The sequence below is a fragment of the Antechinus flavipes genome, chromosome 2 (assembly GCF_016432865.1).
Source record: "Antechinus flavipes isolate AdamAnt ecotype Samford, QLD, Australia chromosome 2, AdamAnt_v2, whole genome shotgun sequence".
In the NCBI taxonomy this organism is placed as follows: Eukaryota; Metazoa; Chordata; class Mammalia; order Dasyuromorphia; family Dasyuridae; genus Antechinus; species Antechinus flavipes.
In genome coordinates, this window is record NC_067399.1 from 503,437,720 (window position 1) to 503,451,907 (window position 14,188).

Below are 14,188 nucleotides of genomic sequence, written 5' to 3' on the forward strand. Positions count from 1 at the left end.
AAAAGCACAAGCTATCATTTTTCAAGTGGCCTTTGAAATTTCATGTTTGCTAAAACTGCCCTCCTTTCTCAAAGTAAGCTACATTGCTATGTATCCTTAACAAGATTAAAAAAAAAAAAGTGAACATTACTTCAGGGTTTTGGTTCTGTTTTGTTTCCCAAAACAGAAAAAAGCTCATATGTTAAATGAATCGGGCTGTATAAGGCATTGCGAGAAAACAAGACAGAAATCTTCATCTTGAGTACAAAGTGTTTATTGCTTATAAAAATAAGTTATTTAACAATGTAGATTTCTGGCACCATGTGTGAAGCTCTCATTAAAATGACAATAGCTCCTGAGAATGACTTACGAGACTGATCCAGAAAGATGAGCTCACCACTAACAAACACAGAACATGCTGCATTACTTTCTTATATTATGTACACAAAAAAGTCCTCTTTTCCTTCTGTGTGCCAGCTGAAGTATAAAATTAGTTCCCATCAACCACAGAAACAACCTGGTATTCAAAAGCACTGGTTCAGCCTTAAAACATAGCAAAGTACTGTTTACTAAAGAAAAAGAATGAATGTATTGATGCTGAGAAGTAAATTAACTACTGAGCCATCAATATTGCTTAGGGTCGATCTGGAAAAGTTTTGAATGCTGGATTTAGTTTTCCACCTGCTTGTCATCCTGAGGGTCTGAAAGCAGGGCTGGGAAGGGTTACTGTCTGCAGGTGTCATGGAAGGCTTCGAGGGTTCGGAAATCCCTCCATGTGGGAGGAAGGCCATCTTGCAAAAACTTTCCGCAGCGCTGGCATGGAGCCTGGAACAGCTTTATGTAACTTCTTAACCAGGTCTAAAAAGAGAAGTGTACAGAGAAATGAAAGAAACTGGATCTGGATGCTTCCAATGTCATCCTTCCTGTCAAGCATAATGATGCTGAGGGCAGAGAACTTAAGTTGGCTTTGACCCAAAAAGATATCCTGTGATTGTATAGAAAGAGAAGCATGCAGAAAACCACAAGGTCACAATATTGCTGATTTTCAGTTCTGTTAGAATCCCCTCACTTTTACCACACTAAAGGACCCTGTGAATAGGAAGTAGTGCTGTAAGAAAAATAAAAAGAGAAACAAAGCAGGTGTTGTTTTTTAGGGCTTATAATGGTCCAAGGTCTTCATGTATCATCAAGGGCCCTACATAACCACAATTTATTTCCAGAGCTCTATATCTTTGTAATGTATGCCACAATTCCCTTTTTCTTTTACTGAGCCCACAAGTGGTCACAGACCTTCAAAAGGAAGTCTTTGAATACATTACGACTTTGGAATTCTCCCAAAGAGGTCAACGTATCCTTTTTTCTAATGTGATTTCAGAGGTCACATTAGCTTCCACGGCCAAAATAAGATCTAAAACAGAGGGCATGGCTACCCTGATAGCATCAAATAAGGTGATAAAAGGCAACTACTAACACATTTAAGTGTTCATGAATACAGCTCTCTCCACTGGGTTCCTCTAAGCATCATAAATAAGGATGAGAATTGTATAACTCAATTCTAAGCTCAAGGAGATTCACTATTTAAAAAAAAAATCCAGGCAAGCGAGTTCTTACTGTGAAGGGTGCATATGAATCTCATCATTTCAAGTCCTATTGAATTAAGTCGATATGAGAAAATTGTTCTCTGAAGTGGAGGTCAGCTGAGTTTATTGATACAAATCCTTCCATCTTCATCACTGCCTCCTCCAGAGGGGTAAAGCTTGGATAGTCAATAGCTCTCCTTCAAAGGGACTAGATCTTTGGAGATCAGCAGCAGACATGGGGAGAAGGACAAACTGAACTGTTCTGTTCAATTGCTAATGCTTTCTTCAGTTTGAGGAAGCTTATCTTTCCTCACTGTAAAAATTGCATTTTCTAAAAGCCCAAAGGCAGGTCACTCAAGGGAAACCGTCAACTTAGACAAACTAGACTTAAGATTATCACTCACATCCGTCCAAAATGAAGTTTTCACTTCAGACCATCAACTCTCTGCTTTAGTTAACTGATTAAAAGGGCTATGATTTTTAAAAACATACCACTGTTTTCTAAACCTTAATTTCAGGCACAAAATTGTACACGAATTAGACAAAAATGATCCCACCCAGCTAAGAGCATATATTTAGAAATAAAGAACCTCAGTAAAAGGTAAATCCTGACAGAGAAGAGTTTGGATTATGTTCTTTCAGAGCCAACTTTTCTAATAGGAAGAGAAAAAAAGAATTTGACTGTTTTTAAAGATGGGGCCAGATGCCACAGGAGTGAGACTGTGCCAACAAGATGTTAGAACAACTGGTCAATTCAAGTCCTAAAAAAATCAGTCAAACCAGTTGCTTTAAATTACATAAACCAAACAGCAGGTCCTGAAACATTTAGACAAATAGTAATTTCACAGCCTGTATTTTGATTCATCATGAAATAAAATGTGCCTGGGTTAGTTAGACATTACTATCTAGAAAAATCTATCCCAATTCCCCTCCTTTTCAGCAATTATGAGAAAGCCCTGAAAGTCAAACAGGTTAAGAGTTTCTCATCAATGGTAAATGAGAGAAAATCTGGTTTGAGACTTACAGTTATCTGAAGATAGGAGGAGGTTTTCAAGCTACTCTCTTAATCATTATTGTTGTTGTTATCAATCTGGAGGTATCAGTGGAAGGAATTTTTTGCTAAGGCCACTTACCATAAAGGACCGGACCACAACATCTGGCATCTGTGGCAACTGGTAATGGAGAAGGGCAGTGGTGGCGTGATCTGTCACCTGAGTTAAGAAGAAAGGAAAAAATGTGAGTCTGGAGAAAAAATAAAGTTAAATTTCAATATGGCAACATTTCAAATAGTGCATGTGGGTAAAGGTTAGATAACTAAATGTATTTCAGATGGTTACCTTTTCCGACACAATATTCTGCAAACTGTTATGATGTTTGTTACCTGATTAATACCTACACGTTATGTACAGTTTTCTTAATTTACCTAAGACATTGGCAAAATTTCTCTTCCTGAAAAGGAAAGACTCTCAATATATTTGTATTATAATTTATTTACATATTGATTTCAACTTATTGGCCTTTTGTGATTCCAAATTAATACATTCACACTAAGACTGAATTGTTACCAAAAAACAGGCTCCCAAAATACAAGCACTTGAAAAGTAAGGTTAGTACATCGTGCTGATTAGCTGACTGAGATGGTGAAGAAGTAGGAAAGATGACCGGTACTGTGGGGAAAAGATACTGCCATAAGATTCTTGATATCTGGGACTCTGCTCACCCACTAGTTGCATTTGAACTAAGGAAGGCAAATCCTGTACCTAATTATCGAGTCAGCTTTTCCCAACTCATCACTGCTTAGGAAAGCCAAGATCTTAGAACCAGAGATTCTCAGGCTTACAAGGTTCCCTAAGGTCATCCAGTCTGGTTTTGAGAGGAGGAACCTAGAGAACCTGAGTGAGAGACAAGTGACTGAGGCTCCCCAAATAAGAAGTGTCAGAGTCAGTAGGATACTTTAGCTTTGTCTCCAAATCAAGCATTCTCGAGCCCCTGCTTCTTTTCTGGCCAAATTCTCCCATAAATGATATGTTGGGAGATCTGCACATAAACACTATCATTACATTATAATTCAAAAGAAAACTGGAACTGACTAGAAAGATCTTCCTCTAGACCACTCAGTACAAGGCCCTGCTTCAACATGCAGAGTTCAAGCAGTGCAGCTGGCATTTCTGATGGTGGCCAGCAGATGGGTCAGCAGGCTGACCAAACTGAGTGCTTTTCTTTTCTCTAAAAGCTTAATTTGAAAGAATTTCCATTTGCGTGGATGACAGGTTTTTTCAGGGCTGGAGAGCTAGTTAATTGCTTTCATTTCCCATCTAGTCAGTTATAGTCGTATTTTAATAGGAGAAAACAAAGCTGACTAATTTTCTGTATTCTTTCCATCCTCCCGCCCTCAATTAGTTCTTAGTTTCCTAGCTCACAGCCCAGAGACAAAAAAGTAAAGTGAATTTCAGATATATTCTTAACTATGGTTTTCTTAAACATCAAATATTATTTTCTTATTTTATACTTTTCAGTAACAAGGTTGATTCTAATTTTGCGCCCAAGACAGGAAAATATACCTGGGGGCTGTGTGGGGGATGGAAGAACAAATGCTATTAGCTAATTCAAATTCATTTCAGCATCAGCACATAGATGCGGGTTCTATTATAACAGGAAGCTAATGAAATTCCACAAGCAGATAAAAGGTGCTGGGGTAGTGGAAGAGCACTTAGGTTCTGAACAAAAAGGAGGTGAATCATTGCACAGGTAAGTGCTAGGAAGGAGAGAAATGCCTCTAAAAGATCAAAGTGGGAGCCAAACACAAGGGAAGGCTGGGGAGGGAGGGAAGAAGGCAGGGACAAATCGAAGAGTGATAACAGAATTTGCTAGGTCGAACCTGCAAAGAAGAGAATAAGAAAGAAAAAAGGAGAGAGTGCAGAAAACGACTTTGAGGGCACCCAGTGAGAGTGGGGACAGCAAAAGGAATGGCCTGTTCTGAACAGGAGGGTGGAAAGAAAGAAAAGGACACAAGACTTTACTAATGGCAGTATCATTTCACCCCTAAGCTAAGAAAAAACTGCATATTCTCTGCCTCATTTGGGGATACATTTTCTCCCTTTGCTTCTCAGTGGGAACTGTCTGTGTTTATTTTGTATAAAGGGCAACATCTTCCTCACACAACCAACAGATGGACTTTGCTTTATAAAATCTCACTTTCATAGTTGTCTAATATGGCATCACTCCCTATTTAACCAAGATTAGTCCCTTTTTTCAAACGCAGCACCCACGGCCACAAAATGATTAGAGTGCTACAGCTCAAGTTTAGAGAATGCAAATGTACCATTCAGCATTCAGTACCAAATGTGGGTGAGGAGAAGAGTCTGTCAAAGCTCCATTCTACAAATGAGAAAAATGAGCAGGATGCAGTAGAGGCTGGTGGACATGGCAAGAGAAGAGGCTGCTTAAATAGCACCTCAGCTGGTACACAGTCCTCCCAACCTGGGCTCATCACCTTCCCAAAGGAACTCTTCTTAACTTCCTTCTTCATAGTAGGGACATTGTCCCCATATTTCCCATTCTTTCCATTGTTCTCTTGTCTTTGGCAAACCCGCCCCTGGAGCCCTCAGCCCATCGGCCTGGAGCCACATCTCCAATCCATCCCTTCCCTTCAGCCACATGGATACCATTCTGATTCAAGCCAACTTTACTTCTTGCCACAGTTCGTCTCTTTCACACGTAGCCAAACTGATACTTTTAAAACACTGGTTTCTCTTATTCAGAAAGTGACTCCCTACTGTTCCTAGGACAAAATACAAATGCATCTCTTTCTTTGACTTTTAAAGCCTTTCACAGTTTGATTAGGGCCTGCCTCTTTGGGTTTACTCCACACCGCGTTCCACGTGTACTGCTCAAGTCAGACTGACTTATTTGTGGTTCTTAGTCCATGAACTTTCATCCCCAGCTATGGACACACATGCCTTAATGCCTCAATGGCCTCAATGCATTCCTCCCTCAACCCTACCTCACAAATCCACTGAAAGCAGGATTTCTTAAGCTTTTTCCACTTGTGACTCCTTTTCATCCAAAAAAATTTTTACACAATGCTGGGTATATAGGTATATTAAATAGGAACTCAAACATTTCCTGATAATAAATCCTAATTTCACAACCCCACATTCAATTACATGACCTCATGGGGCACGGCCCAGTTTAAGCAGCTCTGACCTGACTCCTCCAAAACCTATTTGGATGCCCTCCCATTCTTAGTGTCCTTTGCTCAGGAAAGTATTTTTTATGTATGCATTGTTATTTTTTTAATGTCATATTGTTTCCCAAAAGAATATATGCCCCATGAAGGCAGGAACTTTTTTTTAATCTGTGTATCTTGAGTGCCTAGCACAGTGCCTGATACATAGTAAGCATTTAATAGATATTTGTTGAATGAATGAAAATGGTTTTTACATACATTGGCTATATAGCCATGGCAAGTCCAGGACTGCATGTCACGTTTCTTGTCTCTCATTCCAGTTTCTACCTATACCATCTTTCTGTCTCAAATGTAAAAGGAAAAAGAAGCCTGTTTAAATAATATCAGCGATGTTTTGTCAAATGTGCCTATATCAATTATAATAATGGTGTAGCAAAACCTCAAGGGAATGGGGGCCCTCCATAGCCACCATCACAAATTTGCAGGTAGAAACTTAATCCCTTCTTGTTTGAGCATCTCACCCTAATTTCTGGAGTTTATTGAGTAGATAGGAGTTCAGCAAACTTAAACAAATATCTTTTCCCCTGTTTTCTTCATCTCAAGTATTCAGGAAAACAAAAGAAAGGGAGAACACATACAGAAAGTTAACTGTGTGGAGGGTAGGGAGAGAGGAACAATCACAAGAGTGGCTCATAATGGCAGTTACTAACTGTTGTTATTTTTAAAAAGCAAGACCCCATGCAGTTCATAAATTGGGGAGAGTGTACAGGTAATACCTCCTCTTAGCCCTGGGACAGACAGCAACCATGTATTTGGAATCAGATTCAAAGTTTTGAGTAACAAGCTTCTTTTCTGACATACAATCTTGCAAATAACAAAACATTTTATATAGCAATGTCTGAACCGCTCCCATGCACTTATCACATTCTTTTTAGATTTGTACTTATTTATGCACATCTTAATCCTGTCACATTTACATAATGCTTTATGGCACAGAAATCACTTTGCTCACCACAACTCTGAGAGGGAGACAGATAGCAGAATTCTAGGTTGCTCATTTTACATTTAGGAAATTAGGGTTCAGAGATGTTCAGCAGCTTCTTCTGGTCACACAGCCTCAGACTTCTTTTCATTGGCAGTGTAGATTTCTGACATCAGCATTCTTAAGAATTTACAGAATGTGCTCATTTATATGAGTCAAGGTAATTCATATGATCTTGTGTGTTTTTCATATGCAACACAAGTCAAATGATAATACTATTCTTATATCAAAGGCCCCATGATCTCAATGATGTCAGAATATCTTCCAGCAGTACTAAACCTGCTTATACTGTGCAATCCTTATTCATGTCCTCCCATAAATCTTCCATCAAGATCTGTCCCAATCCCTGGAGACTTTCCTCTGGTTCTTTTCCTCTTTAGTAGAAATGCACTGCAATGCTCATGCTGCCTTTCTATTCTTTGCTCTTACTGGATGAGTGGCCTGCCTTTTCTTTCTTTTTTTAAATAATTTTTAAATTTTAAACTTAAAATACAAAATGAGAAAAAAAAACTAAAACATGCATGTACACAGCAAAAGAGGATTCAATATAAAAATAATAAATTTCCTTTTGAAGAAAACCTATATAATAAATACTGCATATTGTTTTCAAAGTTGCCCTGTTTTTCTTTGCTTCTTTATTGGTTTTCTTTTGTCCTCTGCTGTGTACTTTTTACTCTTTCCTTCTCGCCCAAAAAGGCTACAAGTGTGGAGATATACATACATATATGCACATAGACACAAAAATGTAAATATCGATAAACATACACAGATAGGCCCAAATATAATAATACACATATTTATATAAGACTATACAATGCTGCTTCCTTTTATTATTTATTTCTCTAAAGGTGGATAGAATCTTCCTTCAGAAGTCCAAATCCTTTCATTTTTTTTCCTAATCAATCAGCTCATCATCTCCTTCCATAATAATATTCCAACTCAATCACATCTTATTTGAGATTATTTATGAAAGCTCCCCCGTCAATTTTCTGTATTTCTTCTAAGCTATATAGGTTTTACTTATAAATATTTATAGGTTATATTTATACAAAAAACTTTCAATTTAAAATAATAGAAATTTTCCTTTTCACACTTTATCACTGACCTTGCCTTTTAATATAGTTTAAGGTCTGATACTACTGAATCTACTTCCTTAACACCTTTGACCCTGGTTTCTTTGAAGTGGCTGACCTTTTGTTCTTCTAAATGGACTTGGTTATTATTTTTTCTCAGTAAATTTTAATTGGGACGATATTGAATAAGTAGATTAGTTAGGTAAAACTGTCATTCTAAAAATTATGTTGGCTTTACCTGACCATGAAGAACAATTATTACTTTAGATTTGAGTTTAGTTGTATAAAATGTTTTTGTTTATGTTTATATAGTTCCTGGGTCTGTTTTAGCAGGTATATACTCAGGTATTTTATACTGTCTAAAATTTTTAAATGGTCTAAAACAATATTGAATAATACTGCTGACATTTAATGTAGTTTCTCTATTTTTCACTTTTGATTAAATCTATTTTAACTTTAACCTTGTCTGAAATCATGATTATTATACCTGCTTTTTTTTGGAGGGGGGTGGAGGTGGGGCAAACTCAAGTCTGAGTTTGTTAAATGTCTTTTTATCATTCAAGATTATATTTAACTTTGCTTGCTAAGCTAAGACTTCCTTGGTCATAACCCCAGTTCATTTGCTCTAAGAATATAGTATTCTAAGACTTATAGTCTTTCAATGTAGTAGCTACTAGATCTTCTGTATTCCTTGATGTAGCTCTATGATATTTGAATTTTTTTTTATTATTTCAAATATTTTCTCCTTAACCAGGGAGCTTTAAAACTTGGCAATGATATTCTTTAAGTTTTCTTCCTGGGATCTCTTTCAGGAGGTAACTGGTAGATTTTTTTTTTCTCTGTTTCTTCTTTGCCTTCTTGTTCTAGTATTTTGGGGCAATTTCCTTGAGAATTTCTTGCAAATACTGTTATCAAGATTATTTCTTAATCATAAATTTTAGGTAGTCTGATTATTCATATTTCTCCTCAATCTGTTCTCCAGATCAGCTGTTTTTCTGATGAAATGTTTCCCTTAATTCTACCATGTTTTCATTCTTTTGATTTTGTTTTATGATTTCTTGGTGTCTTAGAATGCCATTAGCTTTCCTTTGCCCAATTTTAATTTTAATTTTAATTTTAATTTTTTGTTTTTTATTATAATTTTTTATTTACTAGATATATGCATGGGTAATTTTTCAGCACTGACCCTTGCAAAACCTTCTGTTTCAACTTTTCCCTTCCTTCCCCCTACCCCTTCCCCCAGATGGCAGGTAGTCCAATACATGTTAAATATGTTAAAGTATATGTTAAATACAATATATGTATATATGTCCATACAGTTACTTTGCTGCACAAGAAGAATCAGACTTTGAAATAAGGTAAAATTAACCTGAGAAGGAAATCAAAAATTCAAGCGGACAAAAACAGAGGGATTGGAAATGCTATGTAGTGGTTCATACTCATTTCCCAGAGTTCTTTCACTGGGTGTAGCTGGTTCTACAACCATGAACAAATAGAACTGATTTGGTTCATCTCATTGTTGAAGAGGGCCATGTCCATCAGAATGGATCACCATATAGTATTGTTGTTGAAGTATGTAATGATCTCCTGGTTCTGCTCATTTCACTCAGCATCAGTTCATGTAAGTCTCTCCAGGCCTTTCTGAAATCATCCTGTTGGTCATTTCTTACAGAACAATATCAATTTTAGTTTTTAAGAAATTATTTTTTCCTTAAATTTGTGTTCTCTTTACAGTTAGTTGACTTTCTTTTTAAAATTTTCTTGATTTTATCAGATTGCTCTTATTTTTTTCCTAATTTTCTTTCATCTTCTCTTAATTGATTTTTCAAATCCTTTTAAAGTTCTTCCAAGAACTATTTTGTCCTTGGGGCCATTTGACATTTCTCAATGAAAAAGGAGTGACTTTTTTTTTTGAAAGCTCCATTATCCTCCTCTGAATATGGACCCAGATCTTCTCTATCCTCATAGTTCGTATGGTTGGGTTCTTTCTCCTTCACTTACTCGTTTTTGTTTAATTTTTTTGTTTTAAAAAAGTATTAGTGTAACCAAGGTGTAGTCCTGAGGTATGAGGAATGTCGTCCCAAGCCTCGGATCCTTTGGACTGTTATTGTCTGAGGTCTGTCTTGGGGCCCACCCTTGAGCTCTCCTCTCCCCTCAGCCCACAGCTAGCCTGTCTCTCACAGGATCTTGCTCCCTCTGGCCCTCTAGTGGCTGCACACTTTGGCTGTTCTCTCTGTACCAGAAATGAAGCCAGGGCCCGCTCTCCCGCAGTGCTCCTAGGCAGCAGGGCCCGTACCCTCTGTGCTCACCAGGTGTGTGCTAGCTCCTTCTCCCTGCAGCCACAGCTTGGGAGGGGCTTGGTCAGCACAGCTGTGTTGGGCATCCCTCAAAAGGGGAAGGTCCTTCTCATTTCCTCTGCTCCCTCAAAGTCTGTGAGATCTGCTCTAAGGCTGAAGCCCAAAGGTGTCTGCAGGTCATTCAGGACAAACCTCCATTCCCATCCCCAGAGGAGCTCAGTCTTTCCTGGGGTCTTCTCAAATTGTCTTAGGAGGAGCCCTTGTTTATTTCTGCTGCTCTGAGGGACTGTTCTCTCTCTCTTTTTGTAAAGTAAACTTGGAGCGGAAAACCTGCTCTTCCCCACCTTCCCAGTCATCTGTCTGCCTTCTTTTTTGCCCCTTCTGGAGCACAAGCTATTATTGCTGGTAGCGTTACAGACCGTGCAGACCTACTGCCAGCTGACTCTCTTTGTGTCACTTACAATACTGATTCTTCTGTGGCAGCCACAGAGCATCACTGAGAGAATGCTGGTGTCAAAATAAAGTGCCCCCTCCCCCCATTTGGCATTTCAAGCTTTTCACACTCTGGCCCCTTCCTACCTTTCCAGCCTTCTTACACCTGGCCTCCTTCCACAAGCGCTAAGGTTCAGCTTCCTTATCATTCCTCATTCATGATGTCCCACCTTCCCTCTCCACATCTTTTCTTCTTTTTAAACTCTGCCTCTTAGCATAGACTCAAGTATCACCTTTCATAGAAGGCCTTTCCTGGTCCCCCCCTCCTCCCCCCCAGAAGCCAGTGCTTTTCCCTCTGAGACTACCTTTCATTTAGTTTCTATGTATCTTTTAGGTCCCAATGTATAAAAATACAGTTCTCCCTCTTTTGCAAATCCAACTTTAAATAAAATTATGAAAGATAATTACATTACAAAACCCCCAAATCTAGCTATGTTAACTTTGGGGTACAGTACTATGCTTGCTTTCTTCTCCACTTCTGCCCCCTAGGCTGGGAGCTCCAGGCCTTCTCTTACTCCCACCAAAAAAAAAATGCCCTCTAAGTAAAACCAGAAGAATGGAGGCATATGCCTGATCAGGGACTTGGCTTCAGACCTCCAGCCCTGAAAAAGACCTTTACATTGCGCCAGCTAGGTCTCCCCTACTCTGGCCCTCCTCTATACTAGGGTATTTCCAATATGTCCTTGATTTCCCTTATTTCCCACCATGCCCATCCCATGACTGACCCTATTCCTTTCCACTCCCCTTCCCTTTTCCTCCCCTCAAAGTTGTTTCTTTTTCCCTGGTCCCATATTTGAGGGGAAATTCATGTTACATAAAATTACCCAGAGGTCTGCAAAATGGGTCCACTTTCATAAAGTGAGAACTGCTTGTACACTTATTTTTCTTCCCTTAGTGTGTAAGTACTTTGAGGATAGAGGCTCTCCCTTCCCTTTTTCTTTTATCCAAATCTCTGGGCATAATGTCTGGTATATAGTAAACACTTAATAAATGTTTATTGATTGACTAAAAAATTGAGCTCTTCTAACAGGTTGCAGCATGAGATTGCTGAGAGCATTGAATGTCGATTATGTTTGTTTGATTGACTATGTATATTTGTTGAAAGGGTTTATTTTTGTTTTTTTTTCTTTTAAACTAGAGGAGATGAGAAGAAAATTTAAATGTCTGTTAATTTTAAATAAAACAAATAAACAAAAAGAAAAAAAATAGGTGTCATGTAACCACAGTGGCTAGTTCATTCAGTATCTGTGATGTGGCTAGGGCAATTAGGTACATTCTCTCTATTTCCTAATTTGTCTTGAAGATCAGTCAAGAATAAATAAGGACATAGAGAAAGTATTGTCATCTCCAAGACAAAGGTCTTCATACTTCTCTAGCTTATTTATTATCCTACCAATCACCTAGGCACTTAGCCTCAAAAACCTGGGAGTAAGTTGACTTTTCTCTTGTTCTCACCCCCAATAAGGAAGTGGTTGTCAAATCATTTTGATTTTATCTCCATAATCTTTCCCATATCCCCTTGCATATAATGGATTCTTAATCTTAACTGAATTAATGATCTCTGGTTTTTTCTTCTGCATTGCAATGACTGTTTTGACTTTTAGTGAGTAATAGCATGATCCTAGGCTGTGGTTGAATGAGGAATGAACAGAGCTCGGGAAATCCTGCTTTCAACAATTACATTATTTCAATTAACTCCAACTGCCTTGCAAAAAAAAACAACAAAAAAGCTCCCCAAAAGAAAAAAAATCCAATGTACATTATGCCTTCCTCTTCTTTTTTAAAGTAACAATGATGTATAGTATCTGTGATGAATGCAGTAAAGCTCTCTCACACAAAATCAAGAGAAAGAATGATTTCTATACATTAGGATAGGTTTAAAAGATTAAGAAATAGGGCCTTATGTAACCATTTGCAAATTAGTTATTCAAGAGAAGTATGGAGGCAGCTAGAGGGCACAGAGGGCCCACTGCCCAGAATTCAAATCCAGCCTAGGATCCTTAACACTTACTAGCTGTGTGACCTGGACAAGTCACTTAACCCTAATTGCCTTACAAAAACAAACAACAACAATCAAAAAAAAAACCCACCAAGAGAAGTGTGACAGAGAGTTAGAATCTATTTAACCTCCATATTCTACCTCTTCCTAAAGAACACAGACAAAATGTGGCTTCTTACTTTTACCCCAGAAAAGTGTTCTAAGACTCTAAACCAGAAGAACTGATTTGGCTTCTAACTAGTTGTGTGACCATAAGCAAATCATGTGATTTTTCTGAACCACAATTTGCTTCTCTGTCAAATAGGATAATAAAACCTGCCTACCCTCAAAAGAGATTGTGGGAAACAAATGAGATAAATGAGAGATCAGATGTAAAAACATAATGAAAATTAAAGTTTGGAGTACAAAATGCACTGGTGTTTAGTGAATCACAAAAAAACAACCAGTCCAGGCCCTTTTCTTTCTACTGAGGAGGTAGAGGACTTTGGGCATGCATATACCTTCTTGGTCTGAGGTTCCTTATTTGTAAAAAGAAAAAGAAAAAAAAAAAAGGACTTGAAGGGAAGTGAAGGACTTTAAAGTTCCAAACTCCAAGATCCTAAGTGAATGGCAAGCAAGTGCACCTGATTACCTTATGGCAGCAGATAACCTGACAGCATTTGTAGGTTCTATCAATTATCTTGGACCCTGAAAATACAAAAGGGCTGTCTGCTCTAGTCTAAGCAGACTAACTGTTCACATTAGTTTGTATTGATACAAGTCCTTGAGGAAATTCCTATTTCCTTAATACCTATTTGCATCCTTTCTTTAGTAAAATTGAGAAGATTTTTTTCTTCAAAAAGAATAAAAGAGCCCAAGAAACTAAGTGGGGAGCTGGGTTTTGTACTCTGGCACCCCCACCTGTTGCTTTGAGGTTGCCATTTTCTGTTTCTCCAAGGGTCCTGTGCCATCTGACTGCTAGAGATTTTTGTATGGATGGAAGGTTATAAACAGCTCAGAGAATTCTGATGGGAACCATGGAAGTTATTGATACAGTATTGCTCTTTGTGAAGGAAATCTTTATGCTACTCCTAGCATTTCAATGGATTTCATGAGTTCTGACTGTAGCTAGTAGGCAGCAAGGCCAAACATGGGCTAGTAGTCTGCACCTCATGCTGTTCTCTGGCTTAAGGAAATACAAATGAAGGTGGATGGCGTCTTTCCTTGAATGCCACCTAAGGGATTCAGCCTTCTCCTGAGAATTAATTAGCTGAAGATCATTCCACCCTTGCCCAGAGGGGAATGAGCCCATGAGTTAGGTAGTATTCTAGCTACTTTTATCTCCATTTTATAAATGATAAAACTGAAACTTGTAGATCGACTTGACCAGGGCCACACAGCAAGAAGGTCTTACAAACGACCCTGAAAATCAAGTCTTTAGCACTCTTTCTGCCACCATACAGTTCTCCCCTCACCTACTTCCTGCATTTTACCTCTTGCTACTGGAACAGGGATCAAGTCAATGCTACTAGAAAGGTTAAGACAATATAGTTATGAT

At 38.2% G+C, this 14,188-nt stretch overlaps 1 protein-coding gene across 1 annotated transcript in view; it reads right to left on the reverse strand.

Annotated features, from left to right (window-relative positions):
• Positions 1-237: 237 nt before the first annotated feature.
• The window catches only part of MED27 (mediator complex subunit 27), a 253,392-nt gene continuing 239,441 nt past the window's right edge, over positions 238-14,188 (reverse strand). Inside the window, exons 7-8 of the mRNA XM_051980225.1 lie at positions 2,693-2,770; positions 238-837 (exon numbers count right to left, since the gene is read on the reverse strand). Of these exons, the coding sequence (XP_051836185.1) occupies positions 703-837; positions 2,693-2,770 (213 nt within the window). The 3' untranslated portion in view covers positions 238-702. The remainder of the gene's footprint in view (positions 838-2,692; positions 2,771-14,188) is intronic.